General features: G+C 51.4%; 1 protein-coding gene and 1 long non-coding RNA gene across 5 annotated transcripts; one reads left to right on the forward strand and one right to left on the reverse strand.

Moving 5' to 3' along the window:
- Positions 1-52: 52 nt before the first annotated feature.
- On the reverse strand, positions 53-20,161 carry LOC108102294 (papilin). Of its 4 annotated transcripts, XM_017207056.2 has the most exons (18): positions 19,780-20,160; positions 11,399-11,459; positions 11,161-11,339; positions 9,990-11,018; positions 9,619-9,922; positions 5,833-9,550; positions 5,518-5,697; positions 5,040-5,210; positions 3,857-4,938; positions 3,560-3,743; positions 3,303-3,497; positions 3,061-3,231; positions 2,249-2,814; positions 2,036-2,186; positions 1,271-1,687; positions 996-1,154; positions 755-871; positions 53-698 (listed from the first exon to the last, which is right to left on the reverse strand). In XM_017207056.2, the coding sequence occupies exons 1-18, from the start codon at positions 19,800-19,802 to the stop codon at positions 532-534; spliced, it is 8,874 nt and encodes a 2,957-aa protein (XP_017062545.1). In that variant the 5' UTR covers positions 19,803-20,160; the 3' UTR covers positions 53-531. The 4 variants fall into 4 exon arrangements, with proteins under 4 accessions (XP_017062545.1, XP_017062546.1, XP_043065205.1 ...); XM_017207057.2 differs by lacking the exon at positions 5,040-5,210 and having other exon boundaries at positions 19,780-20,161; XM_043209270.1 differs by lacking the exon at positions 1,271-1,687 and having other exon boundaries at positions 19,780-20,161.
- LOC108102296 lies at positions 12,782-14,761 on the forward strand. The gene is made up of 2 exons (XR_001772158.2): positions 12,782-13,833; positions 13,897-14,761. It is a non-coding gene; the product is annotated as an uncharacterized LOC108102296 (long non-coding RNA).
- Positions 20,162-20,754: the final 593 nt, after the last annotated feature.

Here is a 20,754-nt window from a genome sequence, read left to right on the forward strand (position 1 = left end):
ATGGCGTGGCTTTTTGAAAACTTGGGGGAAACATCCCCCTAGATTGGACATCTTTTATACGTATGCACTCTTTATTATGTAGTTTTAATTTATTTACAATTATTGGTTTTAGGCTTAAATGCTTTACTCGTTGCACAGAAATGTAGTCGTAGAAACTAAAAAGTAGAATGCAAATTCGTTTTAGCCGCTTTTTTCCTCGATTGAATTAAAGGTTACTCGTAGTCAAGAATAAATAGGAACACAAACATAAAAACACTAATACTATTTGCTTTTGTTCTGGAAGAGAGTAAAATACTACATGCATTAGAAGTTCGTTCGTACTTGATCTTTAGGCTTTTGGCTATTGTCTATGGCTAGGCAACGGTTGGCTTTTTGGTCTCTCTGCGTTTGGATTTGGATTTCCCCTCCGATTCGGGGACGTCCGAGAATGGCGATCCAATTATTCTTGGGTGGTGCGTTTAAACTCAATTCAATGCGAAAATCAAAAGAAAAATACTCTGCTCTCTCTCTATTTGTGTGCACGGTGTGGAATTATACCGCATTGGGATGCTGGGGCTGGGCTATTTGACCCGCCAACGTGCAGGATCGGCAGCAGAACTTGGTGTAGTACGGGTTGAAGCAGTATTTGCCCTGGACGATCAGCTTGCAGTTGGCGAAGTACGGATTGTCGACGCACTCCGGCGAAACAGGTACAACAGCTGGAGAAACAACTAGTTTAGTAACTTCAACACTCATTTAAAAACTGAGAGCTTACATTGAATGGACACATTGGCTTCACTGCTGGCGTAGGTGTACGCATTGCTGGCACTGCAAGTGTACTTGCCCGAGTCCTCGGGGGTCACATCGTTCACAACCAAGCGATGTGGCTGGTCTGTAAATATATAAGACATCCCAGAATATTTAAAATAAATAAACAGTACAGAGTATAGAGTAGATTAAAGAACCTACTGATCTGCAGACAATTTTAACTCATATAAAGATTCTGATGCACTCACATGTAATTTGAACCCGCTGGTTGTTGTAGATGGGCACGTCATCCTTGGTCCAGGTCACATTGGGTTCCGGATAGCCTTGCACGGCGCAGTTCATGACGATGGTGGACCCGGCTGTGTAGCTGTTCTTCGAGTCCAGGGCCAGCACGGCATTAACATTGACTGTGAATCGAAGCAAAACGGGTTAGTTACTCCGTCTCTAAATTCTCTCTCTGTCTCAACAAACAAATCAAACACCATGCCAGGCCAGCGGAAACATGCAAGTGTGCGCTACTTACCCGTGGGCTCGGGCACGTAGGCCGGTCGAGTGGGTCGGAAGGGATAGCTGGGTCGTTGGGTCACCGGGCGAGTGGCCGGAGCCAGGACGTACTGCAAGTACTGGGCGTCCTCGTGGGTCAGTGCCCGAACAGGACCCACTGCCTTCAGAGTGACGCGCAGCGAGACAGGACGCCGCTGGTTGTAGACCTCACAGGTGTACAGGCCAAGATCCTTCAGCTGGATCGAGTTGAACACCAGCGAGTAGTCGCGGGCCATGAGGTTGTTCTTGAGGCCAAACATTTCCCCATTGCGCCACCAACTGACGTGCGGCTTCGGATGACCACCGGCGGGACAGCGAATCACCGCCGGGCGGTTCAGCTGCACGATCTGGGTGACATTCTTGTCGCCATAAATGTAGGCGGGAAGATTCTCGGCAGCTACCATCACCAATTTCAAGCAGGGATTAGGAAAAAGCAGGCAGCATGCGCAAAATGTGCAACATAAAGCAGTTAGTTACATAGCCAACACCAAAAAGAGTATGAGGAAACAGCCAAAGTTGGTTGACCAACTATCAGTAAATCGTTACTAAAACCACTCCATAGGAAATAACTTCTTTTGTAAAGTGAACCCGAAACTTTTTTATTCTTAACGACATCAGGTTTCTGGATAATCATAACGGACATAGCGGACAGTAATAAAAAAAATATACTTAAAGGCTTTTCCCATTTAGTAACGTGTAGTAGAGTAAATAGTAAATAGCATAAATAGTAAAGAAACAAACGCACCTGTGACCTGCAGAGCGACCTCTCGTCTCACAGGATCTCCGAGGCCATTGCTAGCTACACAGACATAGGTGCCATCGTCGGTCTGACGCACTTGGACAATGGTGAGGTCACCGTTGGGGGTCAGGACATAGCGACCCTTGTTCGTGTTGATCTGTGGACACATTCATGCATTTAAATCTAAAGATCAAAGGGGGTTACCTCTAGTTAGCTTACCACCAAATTCCTGAGCGACCAGGTGATGTTCGGAGCTGGGTTTCCGGTGGCGAAGCAGCGCAGCACGGCGATTCCTCCGATAGCGGCATGAACGTCCAGCTCGGTGGGTCGCTTGGGCTCCAGAGCCACCCTGACATCTCCGGGATAGACGACCACCGGTGCCTGGGTTCTGGGCGGCAGGGTGGGTCGAGCGGGATGCACACAGAGCTGTCCGCAGCCGTCGTTGCAGCACTTGGTGTCTCCGCGACAATCCGCATCAGTGTAGCATTCACGGGCACATCCGCTGGCATTGGCAGACAGGGCAGGACACTCGCCGGGCTTGTTCACTTCGCGGCAGAGTGGCGCGAACTGGCGATCATCGGTACTTGACACATCGACGGCGCACTTCTGGCCCTCCGGACAGCTGTAGCCCTCGCAGGGATCCTCGCAGACGCACTGCGTGCATTCTGGCTGGGATTGGGCGGCCACGCGGCGAACTCCATACGGGCATCGCAGTTCCTGGCACTCTGCATCGAAAGTATCGCACGGACTTTGTCCAATTCCGTTGTCCAGGTCGTTGGTTTCGGCTAAAAGATGATTCGAATGGGGTTAAGTAATGCTTAAACAGGATGATCTTCCACCCGAGTAACCCGTGCTAACTTAAGTCTAATGAAAGTGCACTAATCGCAACTACAAATGCTACTTCAAAGTATCTACGAAATCAAGCAGTTTGGGGTGAGCGGAGTGCAGGGTGCATTCGTGGTTGGTGGTTTGTAAGGTGCAGAGGTGCGGAGTGTTCTGTGGTGCAGAAGAAGTGTCTGGTGGGGGCTTACGTCGGCATTGGTTCGTGCATGCCTCGAAGGATCGGAAGTTGTTCTGGTTGCCGTTGCAACCCGCGTAAATGAAGGACATGCAGTTTCCTAGCGAGTCGTCGTAGTACCATCGGCGCTCGTGCACCGAGGGCCCATTGCAGCGGCCAGTCACCACCGGCTGCAGGCAGATGTCTACTTACGCAAGAGAAGAATCGGTTAGCCCAGCTACTCCAAGACGAAGCCCCAACCCCCCAATGTGTTACCTCTGGCCGAGTTCACCGTCGGCTCGCGACCGGCTATGCAAACCGTCTGACACTCGTACAGATCGTTGAAGCGGTTGCCGGTACCGTCGCAGCCGCCGTAGGTGAACGGCTCGCAGGCCTGGCTGCGCTTGTTGAAGTAGTAGCGGGTCTGCCAATCAGTACACGGTCCGGACGTCGCCGGCTCATTGCAAACGTCTGACACAAAGGATTAAAGCACCTGAAACACCGAGGTCCCCTCCCGATCGCCCCACACTTACCCACATCCTTGAACTCGCCGCATTGCCGTTCGCACTGGTCGCGCGTCTCGAAGCGGTTCTCGTTGCCGCCACATCCGGTGTAGGTGAAGGCGGTACAGGCCATGTTCTCGTTGTCGTAGAACCACGCGGTGGTGCGGTTGTCGCACTCACCAGCCTCTGGTGGCTGGCTGCATACGGGGTTGGTCTGCAAAGGGTTAAAGATACATAAGTCTTGCATAGAAAACATCTGTTGGATGGGGATCACGAAGCTAATTTTGTGGGGCAGATTGGATCTATTTGACTCTGTGATTGACTTACCGGTGCTGGTGGTTGGGGCTCGGGCTGTGGGGCCTGACCGCGGCAGAAGCTGAGACACTCCCTCTCCGACACGAAGTTGTTGCGGTTGCCGCGGCAGCCGGTGAACTCGAACTCGTGGCATCCGCCGGTCCGCTCGTCGAAGTACCAGCGGAGGGATAGCTCCCGGCATCGTCCTCGGACTGGCGGCAGGGCACAGGTGGTCTGGGCGTCGTTGCACTCGCTCTGGCACTCCTCCTCGGTGGCGTAGTTGTTGGCGTTGCCGCCGCAGCCACTGTAGACGAACTCGTCGCAGAGTCCCTCCTGGCTGTTGTAGAACCAGCGGGTCTCGTTGTTATAGCAATTGCCAGACTCGGAGGGCAGGAAGCACTTGGACGTGTCGGGATGAGGTTCCTCCACGGGTTCCTCCGGTTCCGCAGGCTCGGGAACGCCGAAACGGAAGTCTATTTTTGGATCGCACTGAGCAGTGCAGTCCTCCTCGGACTCAAAGCGATTATCGTTTCCGCCACAGCCGCCGTAGTAGAACTGCTGACAGATATTCGCAGTAGCATTGAAGCTCCACTTGAGTTCCCACTGATCGCATTCCCCTGGATCAGCCCTCTGCCTGCACTGGTCAGCAGGTGGGGCAGCTGGGGCAGGTTGCCTTGTGGGAGCAGCCACTGTAGTAGGCGGGTAAACTGCCGGAGGAGGTGGTCGCCTATTGCAGCGCTGCAGACAATCGGACTCCGTTTCGAAGCGATTGCCATTGCCGCCACAGCCGCCGTAGTAAAACTGCTGGCACCCACCGACCTTGCTGTCAAAGGACCACTTGATTGTCCAGTCGCCACACTCGCCCGGAGCTTGTGGCTCCTCGCAGATGTCTCCCCTACTGGGAGCTGGCGGGGGTGCGCGGGTGGTGGTCGTCGGCTCGGGCTTGCGATCGCAGCGGGCCAAGCAGGACTCTTCGGTGGGGAAGCGATTCTCGTTGCCGCCGCAGCCGCCATAGTAGAACTGGCGGCAGGTCTGGTCCTTGGTGTCGTAGTACCAGTTGGACACGTAGTTTGCGCACTCGCCCACCTCGGCAGGGATCTCGCAGATGTCTTTGGCTGGTCGGGCGAGGAGGGGTGGGAAGAGCGTGTGAGTAGGGCAAGGTGTTTGGGGTGGCGGAGAACGAACACACTTAAAGCAGACAACATCGAAAGCTTACCAACTTGCCGGGGGCAGTGGTCCTCGCAGGACTCCTGGGTGGGGAAGTTGTTCTTGTTGCCACCACAACCCGTGTAGTAGAAGGGCACGCAGCGCTTCTCGCTCTCGGAGAAGTGCCACTTGGCCAGTTTCTCGCTGCAATCACCGGTTTGCTTAGGAAGCGCACATTGGTCTGGGATGGTCGTGGGGTGGTGGAGGTGGTGGAGGTGTTGGGTGCAGGGGGTATTCGGTTGCGGGTGCGGATTCAGATTCGGGAAGTCGGCATAGCAAGTAACAAGCAATCATGCGCATACAATAAACCATGTAACCAAGCAGTTTTCGAAGAGGGAGGAGGAAAGTTTGGGAAGAACATACCGTTAACCAGGATGAAACAAAAGGATCAAGCTTAAAACTACTCGTAAAACCGAGCAATACATAGCATGCATTTAAACCCATTTCCCAATACAAGACACCGCAGCGGAATATATCAGATCTCAAACCTTTGAGCACGCCCGGCTGGCGGCAGTTGTAGTTGCAGGCGTGTTCCGTCGGGTAGTTGTTCTTGTTGCCCTTGCAACCTCCGTAGGTGAAGGGTCGGCAGACGTCGGTCTGATTGTCGTAGTACCATCGCTCAAAGTTACCGCTGCACGGTCCGCTCTCCACGGGCTGTTCGCAGGTGGCTGCAATAAGGACAGATTTATTATAAGCATCGTTTACCTTGATTTACGTTTATAAGAAGTAAGAGGTACTCAAATTATTTATTTTCGGTTTTTTTTTGGATCCAACTTCTTTAAGCTGTACTATACGATACTTACGAAGATTCTCGCTGGCAGCGCAAGTTCCCTGGCACTCCTCCAGGCTGTCGAAGCGGTTATTGGTGCCGTAGCAGCCGCCGTACTGGAACTCCTCGCAGCGGTTGCGCTCCACATCGAAGTACCACTTCTTGGTGAAGACCGTGCAGGGTCCGGAGCTCTTGGGCAGCAGGCAGACATGCTTTCCGGTGTAGTCCTGGCAGGTGTCCTTGCACTCGGCCTCGCTCTCGAATCGGTTGTCGTTGCCGTCGCAGCCGCCGTACCAGAACCGCGCGCAACCTCCGTAGGCGATGTCGAAGTAGTACTTGACGCTGAAGTTGCTGCAGGAGCCGGTCTCCTTGGGCAGTCCGCAGGCCTTCTGCGGGGGCTCCTGGACATTCTCGCAGCCGCCGAACTTCTCGTCCGTCGCCTTGCTGACTCCGTCGGGGCAGCAGCCGAACTTGCTCTCCACGCAGGTGCAGCCCTCGCCGTCGGGTCCCTTGGCGGGTGTCTTCTCGTCCTCGCAGCACTTGAACTCCGTCTGGGTGCAGTGGCATCCGTGGTGGTGGGGTCCCCTGGCGAAGGTGATTCCGTCGGGGCAGCACCCGAACTGGGTGGTCTCGCACGGGCAGCCCTCGAACTTGGGCCCCTTGGCGGCGGTGATCTTGTCGGGGCAGCAGCCGTGCTGGGTCGTCTCGCAGGCACATCCCTCCTGGTTGTAGCCGTGCGCAGGCGACTTGTTGTCCGGACAGCAGCCGAAGGGCGTGTAGTAGCAGTCGCAGCCCTCGTTGTTGGGTCCTCGGGCGGCCAGGATGTTGTCGGGGCAGCAGCCGTGGGCACTCTCCAGACAGCAGCCCTCGTTGTTGGGTCCGTGGGCCGGGGTCTCGGAGTCGGGACAGCAACCAAAGCGCTCGCGAGTGCAGGCGGCGCAGCCCTGGCCATTTGGACCGCTGGCCGCAGTCCGACCATCTGGACAGCATCCGTGCTCGGACTGAGCGCAGCCCTTGGGAGCCTCGGGCTCAGTTCCACAACCCTTGAAGTTTTCGCCCTTGGCGGGAGTTTCGGCATCTGGACAGCATCCGAATTCGGAATACGAGCAGGACTTATCGGAGGCTTCAGGTGTAGTCGAGTCTCCGGAACCCTCCAGCTCAGTTGTCGACTCTGGTTGCGACTCCTCTGTGGTGGTTGTGGGTGGTACGGTGGTCGTTTCGGGACATCCCTCATCATCCTCTCCTTCGGCAGGAGTGAAGTTGTCGGGACAGCAACCGAAGAGGCTCTCAGCGCACTGGGACTTCGGACAACCCTTATGATCCTTGCCCTTGGCGGGAGAAACTCCGTCCAGACAACAACCGTATTTGGTGTCCTTACAGGTCTTGGCAATCGGACAGCCCTCATCGAAAGGTCCCGTTGGAGTGGACTTACCATCTGGACAGCAACCATACTCGGACTTGGCACAGGTACTCTTCTTTGGCTTACACTTGCGGGGCTTGCCCGTTGTAACTTCAGACTCGAAGGAGTAAGGAGTGCTGGTCGAATCGTCATCTTTGTCGCTGGTGCTCCAGATATCGCTGGTAGTGCTGTCAAGATCTGTAGACTGAGAGCTTTCTGTCGATCCCTCTGTTGTGCTGTCGGTGGAAACCTCAGAGGTGCTGTCAGTAGATCCCTCAGTCGTGCTGTCAGTAGATCCCTCTGAAGTGCTCTCCTCGGTGGGACCACTTTCTGTGGTGTCACTGGTCTCTCCACTAGCAGTGCTTTCCGTAGATTCGGTAGCGTCTGTGGAGGAGGCCTCCGAGGAGGCGGTGGATTCAGATGCTTCTGTAGATCCAGAAACGTCAGTGGAAGATGAAGAATCGATGGTGGTGGAATCAGAGGTTGTGGAATTGGACTGGTCATCAACGGTACTTCCTTCAGTGGTTGAAGCGTCACTGGAGCCAGCCTCAGTGCTCTCGGTGGATCCGGATGAATCAGTAGACAATGTAGTGTCTGTAGCTTCAGAAGAGACTTCAGTAGAGCTATCCGTAGAGCCATCAGAAGACCCATCTGTAGAGGCATCAGTGGAACTATCGGATGAACCATCTGTGGATGCATCAGTAGACCCATCAGAAGTACCATCCGTAGAGGTTTCAGTAGAACCCTCAACAGTCGTAGCATCTGTCGTTGATGCATCGCTTGACAGTCCAGTGGATTCGGTGGCTTCCGAACTGGACGTAGAAGAGGAAGCCGAATTTTCAGTGGAACTTTCGGATGAAGACGATGCGTCGCTGGTTGAAGATGCGTCGGTGGTTGATGATGCATCCAAGGTTGAAGACTCTGTAGTATCAGTGGAAGACTCAGGAGTGCTTTCGGTTGTAACATCCGATGTGGATTCAGTAGAATCTGATGATTGTGTCGAGTCGGATGTGGCACTAGAAGTACTGTCCGAGGAACTCTCCGTTGAGCTGGATACGCCACTTGTAGTGCTATCGGTATTATCACTAGAATCTGACACGGATGAAGACGAAGCCTCTGTGGAAGATTCACTGACATCCGATGATTTGTCGGAGGAGTCAGTTGAGGCATCAGTCGAGCTAGAGCTTTCCGTAGAGCCACTTGGGGTAGAGTCTGAGGCATCAGTTGAGCTTGAAGAATCTGTGGAGCTAGTAACATCAGTTGAGTCCGATGAGGACGCGTCTGTCGATCTCGAAGCGTCAGATGAACCATCAGAGACCGCTGTGGATTCTGTAGAACTATCCGTAGAATCACTTGAATCGGACACAGAGGACGACGGGGCTTCAGAGGTCGCATCGCTTGAGCTTGAGCTTGAATCGCTAGAGGTAGAATCGCTAGAGGTGGAATCACTCGAGGTGAAATCACTAGAGGTGGTATCACTAGAGGTGGAATCACTGGGGCTCGAATCACTGGAGCTAGAGTCGGCTGCCGTTGAGCTGGACAGATCGGTGGAAGCATCGGAAGTGTCCTCGTCATCACCACTTCCTTCAGTGGAAATTCCACTGTCGGTAGTTGTGTCCGTCTCATCTCCCGATCCTTCAACTGTGGTAAGAGTAGAATCGTAGGTGGACGGGCTGTCGCTTTGCATTAGTTCCTCAGCCTCAGGTGTGGTTTCAGTCTTCGATGTATCATCGAAATCGATAATGTCAGCATTCTTGTCAAGTTCTGGCAAGTTGTCGCTGATCAATTCGATGCCCTCTTCATCGCACTCCTCCTCATCATCTTCGATTGGCTTATCGGTGTTTGTCAAGGGCAAAATCTCGTCTTCAGTGCAGGCTTCTGGATTGCATTTTTCGGAGAGAGATTCTACCTTGTCCTCGTCGCAGTTTACAGATTTGGTTCCATTGGCCAGGCAGAGGACCTCACGGACTCGCTCACCACCTCCACAAGGCTTACTGCACTTCCCCCAAGGTCCAGTGAACCATTCGCCAGGACATTCCTTTTCCTCGCCCTCGCAGTCCTGTTCAGCCTCTGGTTTTGATTTCTGATCGCACTGTGAGTCATCACTGGCTGGTGTCACCGTCTTGCCATCGAATACTCCGCAGATGACAATGCGAGATTGAACGCCCTTTCCGCATGGAGCGGAGCACTTGCTCCATTCCGAGGAGAACCACTGCGCCTGGCACTTGGGCGACTTGCATGGTCGAGATAGGGTGGGTACCTCCGGTTCGCAGAACTTCTCCGGATACACCTTACCCTCCTTGTTGCCACAGATGGCGGTTCTAGTCTCAGTGGTTTGACCACAGGCATTACACTGTTGAGTAAAGAATTTAAGGACTTAAGCATAAAGAACTAACCAACTTAATCAACAAAACATCTCACCCCGCTCCATTGGGAGATAATCCAATCAACGCCCTCGCAAGGCGCCAAAAGGCAGGTCTTCTCCACCTCCGGTTTCTCCTCCACGCAATCCTCTTCGGGCAGAACTCGCTTGCGTCCATTCTCCTCGATGAAGCAGGTTACCTTGCGCGTCTGCTTTCCCTCACCGCAGAGCTTATCGCATGGTGTCCACGGTCCCAGGTGGTATTTGGGGCAGTTCTTGACGTCGCGATTGCACTCCTGAACGGTGGCCGGTTTGTTACCAACCTCCTTCAGGCAAACTGCATCTTCTTCAACCGTATGCTCGCTAGTAAACAGATTTTGCACATATTATGATTAGCTCTCCGAAATAACAGATCTACTGCAAAACTTACCCTGACGACGAGATTCGCTCGCAGGTGACGGTCCTATTTTGGGTGCCGTCCGATCCGCAACCCTTGGAGCACTTGGACCATTCTCCCTCCACCCAGTGGGGAGCACAGGGCTCAGTTCCGCAGGCCTGCTCTTCGACGGGCTTGGACTTCTCGTCACACAGCTTAGGATTAACTTCCGCCAAAGTGATGCGGTTGTTGCAGGTCACCACTCGGCTCTGGGTGCCACCGCCGCAGGAAGCACTGCAGGGACTGAACTGGTGGTGCGTCCACGTGTGCGTGTCCTCCTGCGAGTGACTGAGCGACTCCGGGATGCTGTACTCGTAGTCGAGGCTGATGTTCCTCTCCTGCACCAACATCACGACGAAGATGCTCTCCGAAATGGGGCCGCTGCAGGTCAGTTGATCGGGGGCCGCGAAGCCCATTGGCTTGCGTTGGTAGTTCCACCACGAGTTGGCGAAGAACATGGGGCGCGGGAAGTCGATGCGCCAGTCGCCGTTCAGGTAGAAGTGACCGCTGTGGTTGCGGCAGGCCAGATAGTTGCTAGAGGGCTGCGTCTCCTCGACACGAATGTTGGTGGCGCCCTGCGGCAGGAGCAGCAGGTCGTTATAGCCGGGGGCCAGGTCCTTGGTGTTGATGGTGTTGCGGATGGTCTTGCAGGTGCTGCCATCGCCGCCGCACTTGCGGCACTTGTCCTCCTTGGCGTCGCTGCCCAGCATCATGTCGCAGCCCACGGGCATGCACTCCCCGTTCACGCAGACGTCGAGGTCCTTGTCGTTGCACCGGGTTCCGTCCACAACGGTCTCCCTCTGGCGGTAGTAGAACCGCTCGCCCTTGGGCATGCAGTTCAGCTCGCAGGGATTGGGCGCGTTCGTGTACGGCACCCACTCGTGCAGGACGCCGTCAAACTTCTGGTTGTCGAAGCGGGAGCACTGCTGCGCCCGGAAGTCCGGCTCCTCCTCCGGGCAGTCTTGAGTGTTGCAGGAGAAGTACCGACGACTGCCGCCGCTGCAAACTGCCTCGCCATAGTCACTGAGGGATATCGAGAGGGTCACAGTTTTCAACTTAAAATATTTGAAATATTATATACAGAACTATTCGCAAAATAAGTTAATTCTCATTTAACGAAATGATATTGATATAAGCTGGTGGTGATATATAGTTCTGTACTCACTCTCTGCGCAGACACTCGCGAGTCTGGTAGGAAACTCCTCCGCCGCAAGTCCGGGAACAATCCGAGGGCGTGCTCCACATGGACCACTCGTTGGGGTCGTCCCCCTCGCCACCGGGCGTCACCGAGCTCTCCGGCAAGTACATGTTCGCGCCATATTGTCTTTTTTGTCTTAGTCCCGGCTGTGAGTAGTTCAGCGGATTAGCTGTGGGACCTTACAAGATATCCTCAAAATACTTACGAATCTACTTTGGGAATCGTGGATGCCGGCCAGAACAATGAATGCTACCAAGGCAGTTGAGCTGCAAGAGGGAGAGCGGGAGGCAATTTAATTAAACGCCACCCAGACATAACCTCGCCCAACGCGGCCATTCATTAAAACCATGGGACCGCAGTCACGTGTTGACTTGTTGCACAGATATTTGTTGACTCTGCCTGTGGACACACGAGTGCCCAGACTCATTAGGGAAGCAACAGGCCGAGGTGGAGGAGGGACAAACTTCGGCCGGGACTTTCTCGAAGAGCCAGCCCAACTGCGTCCAGCGAAGGGGCACAAACAAACTTTTGTGGGGCTTCGCGGCGACAACATGATGAACTTGTTTATGCTCGCTGGCCAGAGCAAGCAAACATTGAACTTGTTTTTGCGGGCCAGTGCTGTGCAGTGGATACAATGCATTCGATGGAGAGGATGGGAATTCAAAGGGGGCGGGTTGAAAGAATGGGACTTGGTCAAGTTACATTTGCAATTTCTTCGGTAACAATTTCTTATTATGCGCCGCGCGCACGGACCATAAATATGCAATGCCACATAAACAAGACATAATTTAGCAGGGCTTCCTGCCGATTTGCCAAAACGAAAGAAGCGCAGAAGCAAGCAAATAATAAGTACCGCAGCCGGGGAGAATATACGATTATGCCGCAGACAATTCGACGCCGCGGAATCCCTGACTGCGACTCCTTAACTTTTGCAAGGAGGACGACGCCGTGGCCCGAGGACAAGTTGCGTGAATATGTCAAAGGCGTTCAATGTTGCAGGCACTGCGCTCGCCTGCTCGCCTGCTTGCCTCTCCGCTTGTTGGGGGCTTGCCAATTTAATTTCTGATGCTGCGTGCGGGGAGCCTTTCGGTTTGTTCCGCTTGGACGCCTCCGACTGATGGCGCTCGGCTTCTGCCTTCGAAGGACCTCCTTTTGGTCCTTGCCGCCGCAGCAGGCGTGCTGCTTATGACAGCCACAGAGAGCCGGAGGGCCGGGCGCCAAGTGCGGCCATAATTTTTATGCTTCTGTGTTGGCATTTTAATGCAATTTGAGCGCATTTCCCTTTTGAAACCAATGCCAGGACACCTATTGCTTTGGCAAGGACAGCGCAGCCGACAACCGACAACCGACAACGGCACACATTTCACAGTCCATTGAGCTGGCGTTCGGAGGGCAGGGGCGTCGCCCAGTCGCCCTGTCGCCCTATCGCCCAGTCGCCTCCTTCGGCATTGCGTCATGCAAACAGGACACCGCCCGAGTCCCGGGACCAGCTCCCAATTAATTGGGCAGTTCCAAGGAAACCGCTGAGGCGGCAAAAGCCGCAGAGTACTGCTTGATTTCGATTTCATACGCGACGTCTGCTGATTACGCAAAATCCTCGGACCAGATCACGACTAAGTGCGGATGTTGGGCTGGGGGAGCGACATTGTTATTGCCACATGCGGCGGATGCCACGTGACACCAGCACAAACAGTTGGCGCAGTCGTCAAATAAGTTACACATGTCATGCGGACCGCCGAAAGCCGCCACAGAAATGTCAAACAAAAGTCAGAGGAAATGCTAAATTCGGAGGAAAGTTTACAATAACACGGCCCCCAATCCCTGACCCCATTTGGCGTCGTGGCCCAGGATTTAGTCGATGTAGTTGGCTGGCAGGCGAGATCAAAGCCGCTGACTAAGGGGGCCAATTATCGGGTCGCGATGCCATTCTGGCCCGAAACAGTCCCACAATAGCCGCCCATTGTTCATTGTGCGCCGCATTACAAAGGCATTTGGGAGCCGCTCTAAGCGGTGATAATATTTTAAGGGGCAACTGCCATCGCAATCGCCGCATAGATGCAGTGAGAGCGCAGGGAAATGCTCCCTTTTCACATTTTAGCTCCGCAATTGCAGCCATTATCAGTCAACTTGAACAACTGCAGCGTGGATGCAAATCCAGGCCAGAGATACGCACTCTCTCCAGACCGAGTAGCTAAGAGATATTCACTCCGCATCCATGCCAGAGATATTCACGATCGTGTAATTGCTTTCAAATGCCTTCCACGCAACAAGTGCATTCTGTTGTACAATTTGTACACTTAAGAAACACAAATGGAGTTTTTAAAAAAAGGGGACACAAGTTAAATGAAAAATTTATTGCAGTCTCAGTATTTTACATGACTTTATCGTCAAAATATTATTCTAAACCTTGAATAAATAAGGGTAACAACAAGTGTTTCCTACATCCGCATTGGGTTTTTCCCACTGTGTAAGATGTTGCAATGACCATCGTAAATAAAGCGCCTGGTAATTAGCCGAAAGAACAACATTATCAACGGCACTTACTCCACAAGTGCGTGCACTTAGCCGCCAAACTCAAGACCGAAAACAAATTATGGCTCATTTCATGCCTGAAAAAAGGAATCCCAAGCTAAGCAAAAAGTATGTATGAGGCAAGTCCAAATCCAAACAATCTCTGCAGCAACACAAATAAATTCTGACCAGATTTCACACCTGAGCATTGAGCATTGAGACTGACGTTGGATTTGTTTACATGACTCATCCGCGAGGTCGAGTAACTAGAATCCCCCACTGCAAAGTCCGCCCACTTGTAGCGAGGAGCGATTCCTCCGGCCTTTCCCATGCCAATTGATCAAGGCGAGTTCCGCAGAGGAGCGCTCATCGAAAAGCGAGGCATGCAATATGGGAGCTGCCACCATGAGGATGCCGCATAGCTGCCTCCGCCACTCCCGCGGCCCTTTGATGAAGATGGAATGCCCATGGCCCCCGGTTCGCCAGCTGCAACCGTTTGACTTCTGCTGGCCCCTTTCGCTTTTTATGGTGATTGTGGAGAACGAACGAGAGGAATTCGCTGTTGCAGGCAGCCAACTGATTTAATTGCAGCCAACTGAAAGTGCGGATAAAGGCACCCCGCCTACACGGAAAAAAACGCAGGGCAGTATACACATCTCTTAAAGTAGACAAATGATTTAAGCTCATTTGTATCTGCAGCAGATCAATCCAGGCAGTGGGTCCTAATCAGCTTCGTTAGTGCGTTTTATTCGGCCGCAGAGTAGCAGGCAGCAATTACGCAACAGATCCACCTCATTAGTCGGAAGGATACGTGCAGATGTGTGACACCCGTTTGCTCAAATACAATTACATAGTCATACAATTATCGCAAGACAAACACAGACTAATGCAAAACGCCAAATTGTGGCTGAGGTGTGGCCAGGTAAATGTTCATGATGCTGCTGCTGCTGCCGAAGCTCCGGCGATGATGGCTCTATGAAGATGCGGGCTTGGAGGGCGGGTGCAGCGACGACATTTGTTGCAACGGAAGTAAATGTTTGCATTGTTGAAATTTTAATTGCATTTGCATAAAGCAAAGCACACTGGAGGGGAGCCCGGGACTGCTGCTCCGCACTCTGCACTCCACTCCAATGGCAATAGCAATGGCAATTCGCTCGGCAGCTGCCATTTTGACTGGCAGCCAAACACTTGCACAGCCCGGCCAAGCAATTATCAATTTCGAAATTAATTTAAGTTAATTGAGTAGTGAAAATAATAAACATACGCCTGTGCCCCGAGGTGTTTACGAAATGCAGACAGAGCAATGCAGGAGATTATGCAACATTCTACCACGTTCCTTCCTTCCTTCGCTTTCCTACAAACCTACAAAGTTGCAGCAGCAGAGTTTTCGGGGCCAAGAGGCGCAACAAAGTTTGCTCAAAATGCCTAATGAAATATTTGCCACCCGTTTGACCAAATGAGCAGAGCAAATGAGCAAACACAATGCACACTTGAGCTTGCAGTCTCAAACTGGGAGAAACTGGAAGAAACTGGGAGATAGAGGGCAAGAAAGGGAAAGAGTTTCGCTGTGCGTTTCACTTTGGCAACTTACTGACCCATAAATTTCACTCGCTGTCAACGGCGGCAGCCAAACGTTCGACTTGTAAACAAATTTTTATGGCCCATGTTGCACCAGCCACTTGGAGCCGCTGCCACAAGAGCATCAACAGTGCAGCACAGCTAATTAGAGGCATCATAATGCCGCCGCCGCGACTTCCCATCCTCGAGAAGACCCCCGCCCAAACATTGGCAATTTTCTATTTGCCCAACTCATTCGGTTCGAGATTGCAACAAGCTGCTTGACTTCACTTATGGCTAATAGCTCTCGAAGAAGGGGGGCGGAGGCAAACGGGTTTGGGCCTGGCAACATCTACTTTTGCACCCTTTCGAACTTTGCCCTCTGCCGGTGGGGGACTATTAAACAGGCCTCTGTGTAAACATTTTAGCGCCGGCTTGTGATAAAAAAAAAATTGAGAAAAACTGCTCACAGGATGCCAAATGAGCTGGCATATTTCAGCACTTAATTAGCGTCGAACTAGTAAAGGGGTAAAAAAACAGAAGAGTAAATAAAGCCTGCCGAATTATTCAACAAACGAAAACTATTTTGGGAATGCTTCTTTTTATAGAAATTGAGTTGTGATAGTTTCGCCCAGCGAACTCAGCAGCAGAATTGAAATACATAATTTCAAACAAAAAGCAGCGAGTAATTAAATTCCTCATTACTTATGCTCAAAAGAAATATCTGACTTAATTTCAACAACCTGTTCTCGGAACGCCGCTGATGTTCCAATCTAAAATAAACAATGACCAACTCTAATTCCTGACGCACATGAATTTCAGTTATTTATAATAGCCTTCACACGAAATGGTAACCCGGGCAATTGGGTTAAATGCTATCATGTCAGCAAGTACCTGACGGATAAAATGTGGAGCAGACATTGATTTATAGCGCAATTACGGGTTCATTCGATTGTTTCACTTGTCAGCTCTTCCAGTAGCCAGCAGAGGTAAAGACCTCTCACAGATTCCCGCTGCCAGTCGGGCAAAACAGGCAATCGGAAGTCGAAAAGGGCTGCGTCCCTGACCCTCGAAGGGCCACCAGTTTGGCCTGCTGCACTCGGCTCAGTTCATTGGCTGTCATCGAGATGCGCATCACGTTCTCGAGAACACCCCGGCAAACCGATCGTCGCCTGTCGTCCGCCAAAACATTTTTATGGGTTTAAATTTTCTGTTTTTTTTTTGGTCTTCTGCCTGGCGGCGAATATTTCACTTGTTGCTTTCTGCCTTTCTGGTTTTCGTCAGTCGGTGGCTCCCCGGATTCGGCAGAACTTTTTAGGCACATTTTACTGCATGTGACGCATCGTTTGCCTTCGCCTCCTGTTGGATCTGCACAATTTTTGGATATTTTTGCAGTCATGCCATGGCTGTTTCTGTATTTTGTGTGTTATGTATCTTGTTCAGCCTCTGCAATTTCTGCGGCGGCACATTTTGGGGCATCCTTTTTATCTTCCGCGTTGCAGGGTGCGACGACCCCGTCTGCGGCTGATCGATCCGGTTGTGTGTGTGCTCCTATCTGTGTGCCCCAACGGGGCAGGCATTAACAATAGCGCCCGAGATATTCGTCACTCTCACATTTGATTTGGCTCCGGACTAGGGCATTATTAATCGCCGCCTGTCGGCGTTCTTTGTTAATTAGGCATAAGACATTAAGTCATGGGAAAGCGATGTGCAGATCGCCCGAGATCGGCTGTCGCGAAACCATTAACCATTAACCATGCCATCTTCCAGCGGGGGAAGCCATCCATGGGGGGTCGATGGGGTCCGCAATCTGCGATCTCCGCAGCACATGTGGCAAATGCAGCGTGCAACATCGCCGCCATGAACTTGGGAGGTAATTGAGGCATGGAATGAGCTGCCGCGCAGGACTGCTGCAAGTGCAACAACAAGGGGGGCGTTTGTCCAACGGCACTGAACATAATTTGCAGCTCATTTGCCGCATCATTCGATATTCCGCAGAATTCCAGCTCCATCCCAGCACACATGCCATTTCCGGGCGGGGTTTTTCCCCCCTGCCAAAAAGTACAGAGTCTTCAGATTCCGCACACTCTCGGCTAAAAAGCAGCCACTTCGCTAGATCAACATTTAAAATTCTGATTTATTTATAGCTACTAAGGATCAATTATGCAATTCGAGTGTTTACTTTCGAGTCGTGTGTGCATGAGTTTTCACAAGATACGCGGTTGGTTTCTCAGTTTCAAGGCAACCGGCTCTAGGTTTTTCGTTTTCAAAAGCATAAATTTGGAAAATTTACTGTTTATAGTGCGGCTCGCACAGATCACACTCAATAAACAATTTGGCCCAGCAACTATGTGTGGGCAATTAGACGATGTTCGTGTTATTCTTGTTGCATTCGTTTTCCTGCTGCCGGTCAGAATTTAGTGGTTTCCGCGGAATATTATAGTTAAAACATAACAAACAAAGAGGTCCAAGTGTGGGTAAAATGTACAAGCATAGGTAAGTCTTGTATTTAGATTGGGAATTCTCATTGAGTACACAAGACCACATTCTAATTCCCCAGAAAGACAAGCGGGCGGTTCGAATTCTTCTCGGAGGGAAGACACGATCTCCAAATCTCCAACAGCGTCAACTAGAGTCAAGTTCAAAGACGTCACGAGTCACAAATTTTCGCTTAATGTAATGTGAATTTTGGCCACTTAATGACCACACACAGGCGGCTCATCTGGCGAGATGCGGCCTACAAGATACTCGGTTACTGATTTACCGAGTGCGTTAAAACGTTTAGTTTGTGCCATTAAACTACAGACATTATGATGGTCGTACGTATCTCCAGCGGAGTGTTGACCCGTTCGGGCCAGAAAATTATCGGGGTTTTGTGCCAGTCGTCCGACCGAATACCCTACCCAGGAATTTCGCCTTCAAGATGATTTTCAAGCGATGTATTTCCGAACCATTGTCTCAAGAACTTTTCCATTAAATCAACTAAACAACATCGGAATATTGTGCTGAGAAAAACTATGATTTCCGGCTAATTCTGATTAGCTCGATAGATACCAGGCACATATGTCCCCAAACTCTGGCAAACACGGGTCATGTGTTGGCCACATTTTTATGGCAGTGCGACAGAACAATGCCGAACCATAGATTTCCCTCCCGTTGACAGAGAGAGATTTTCGCTTTCAAGTGGCTAACGCACAATTTTCGCGAAAAACTTTAAAAAACTTGACGAATGAATGCGCTAACTGCCAGTTGGCCGAGGAACAAGTTTCTTGCCTTTTATGTGTCGGTGTTGGGCTTTATGACTTTGGCCAAAAATAAAACGCACGCAACGCTTGTGGTCAGCGCTTGTGGTAAGAAGACGACGACACAGGCAAGCAAGAACAGCCTCGGATGGAGATTATGGCCAAGATATGTCCAGCATGTGCGTGAGAGCAACTGGCCCGTCGAGATTTCAACTTTGAACCGGCCTCCGAACCTCCTCCGAAGCTCCGCAAATATCTCCTAGCCTGTCCGAACATCTTACTTCATTTTCTCTACATACCTACAGCTTTTTTTTTTGGAAAAGGGCACTTCAAAGCGCACGCACTTCACCTACACTGGGCATCCAATCCAAACGCAACTCTTTGGGATAAATATTTACATTTCGATTCGAAAATTTGATTTGGTTTCTTTTTTGTGGAATGGCACACACATTTGGGGAGCCAACAAAACCCGTGTCGATAGAGTGCAGGTGAGGTAATGGCACAATTTCTGGGGCAGTGGGTGGAGAACCACCGATCTGTTGGCTGTTTGAAGTAGTCGTGCTGCCGGAAACTGAGATGTTAAAAGGGAAATCAATTACGGTTGAACTTAGGCAGACTGAAATTGGCCAATTTATAAGGGGTATTTGCTGGCCCATTATATTCCAGTTAATCGGTTAATTTTATTTATTTGATTCCGTGCTAGAGATCCCAGCATAATAGCCATAACTTTTCATACAAGTTTCGAGCTTAATTGCTAATGGATTCATTTTTGCCAGGACGCAGGGCAACAGCAACAGCAGCAATCACAGCGCACACAAAAACACATTACGAAAGCTTGGGAAGTGCTTTGAAAAATGCTGCAATTTTCATTAACAAACTTCAATTAAGTTGGCAATGTAATTTGGCATGCAAACAAAATGCTGGCCAGGATAATGGCAGTCGCGCAGTGTCAACATCGCATCGCCTGTTGCGCACTGAGCACGTAGCCAGGATGCGAGCACATCCTCCACCTCCGCATCCGCACATGTGGAAGGACAATCGGAAGGACGAAGAGGAGCAGTAGCAGGAGCAGCAGGAGCTGGAGCTGCCAGCCGGGAGCCCCGTGTCAAGTGTTTGCGCATGTAGTTCAAACGGAATTAAAATTCCAATTGACACAGTAATTTGCTAGCAACACAAAGGGAATCAATTTCAGGGACTGCAGAGCTACTACATCTGTCGCGTTCGGGTGGCTGGATAGATGGCTGGATGGATGGATACATGTTTGTCGGATGCTTACCACAACCGCCTCGATAAATCCATTTTGCAGGCTCCTTGCTGAGGACCCCGCACAATAATCGTCGCCTCTCACTTCGCGGCAGCCACTCGAATATTTCGTGTGTATCGTTTCGTATCGCACCGCCTTGTCCCTGTTGAGTGGCCAACACTCGAACGAACCAACGACAGCACTTGAGTTTTAATTATCTGGCACTATGGCACTCTGTTGTCACTTTAAAATCAGATTCTATTCGGCACTTTGCGCCTGCGCATTGCCGCAGGACATAACCACTCGCGTATTATCCTGGAAGTCGAACTCTCCGTCTCGATCGACACACATCCGAAGGGTAAGACCGCACGCCAGCAACTGATCGAGTGGGTCGTTCGCGATCGCTCTAATTCTGTGGGACTGCCGGCAGCAGCATAAGCAGAGCAGCGGAGCAGCAGCGACGGCGGCGAACCCGATATCGAGGCATTCAGACTATATAGTTTTAGCTTCGCAGTGATAGCGCCACAAAGGACGGCTTCCGCCCCTCCTAATCTCGCACTCCCGAATTGAATGGGCTTCTAGAATGGATTGTTCCCAACTGCTGTACTATATACGAGTATTAAATGCAAACTTTATGTGTCGCTGAAGATCAGAGATCCTTTGCCAACCGGCCCCCACTAGAGACTGAAGTCGAGTGCGGCTTTTTCGCAGTCTTTCTGCTGTCTTCGCAACTGCAACTGGTTCTCACTGATCTTTATGCGTTGCACGTGTGTGAGGAGCGTTGCGAACCCATCCCATCCCATCCGATCCGATCCGATCGGATCCGAAACGAAACGATCCGAAGTTGCAAAGTGATTTACTGGCCCTGCCCTCCACATGCGCTCGCAACGCACTCGCCTCGCTGTCAAGATCAACCGGCGGTGCTAATGAGCCGCCGTGGCCAACACATGTCGACGTCCTTTCGGTAATGATCCTGGCTTGCCCCAGCCCCCAAATGCATCTCAATTT

Source organism: Drosophila ficusphila, unplaced genomic scaffold (genome assembly GCF_018152265.1).
Source record: "Drosophila ficusphila isolate 14025-0441.05 unplaced genomic scaffold, ASM1815226v1 contig_791, whole genome shotgun sequence".
NCBI lineage: Eukaryota > Metazoa > Arthropoda > Insecta > Diptera > Drosophilidae > Drosophila > Drosophila ficusphila.

What these genes read in the sequence shown, in the direction of transcription:
- LOC108102294 (XM_017207056.2), bottom strand. Translation starts at nt 19,802, where the DNA reads ATGGATTTATCGAGGCGGTTGTG. An exon ending in ACGATTCCCAAAGTAGATTC is followed by an intron (nt 11,340 to 11,398) that starts GTAAGTATTTTG and finishes AACTACTCACAG; the next exon opens with CCGGGACTAAGACAAAAAAG. An exon ending in CGGCGAGTTCAAGGATGTGG is followed by an intron (nt 3,498 to 3,559) that starts GTAAGTGTGGGG and finishes CCTTTGTGTCAG; the next exon opens with ACGTTTGCAATGAGCCGGCG.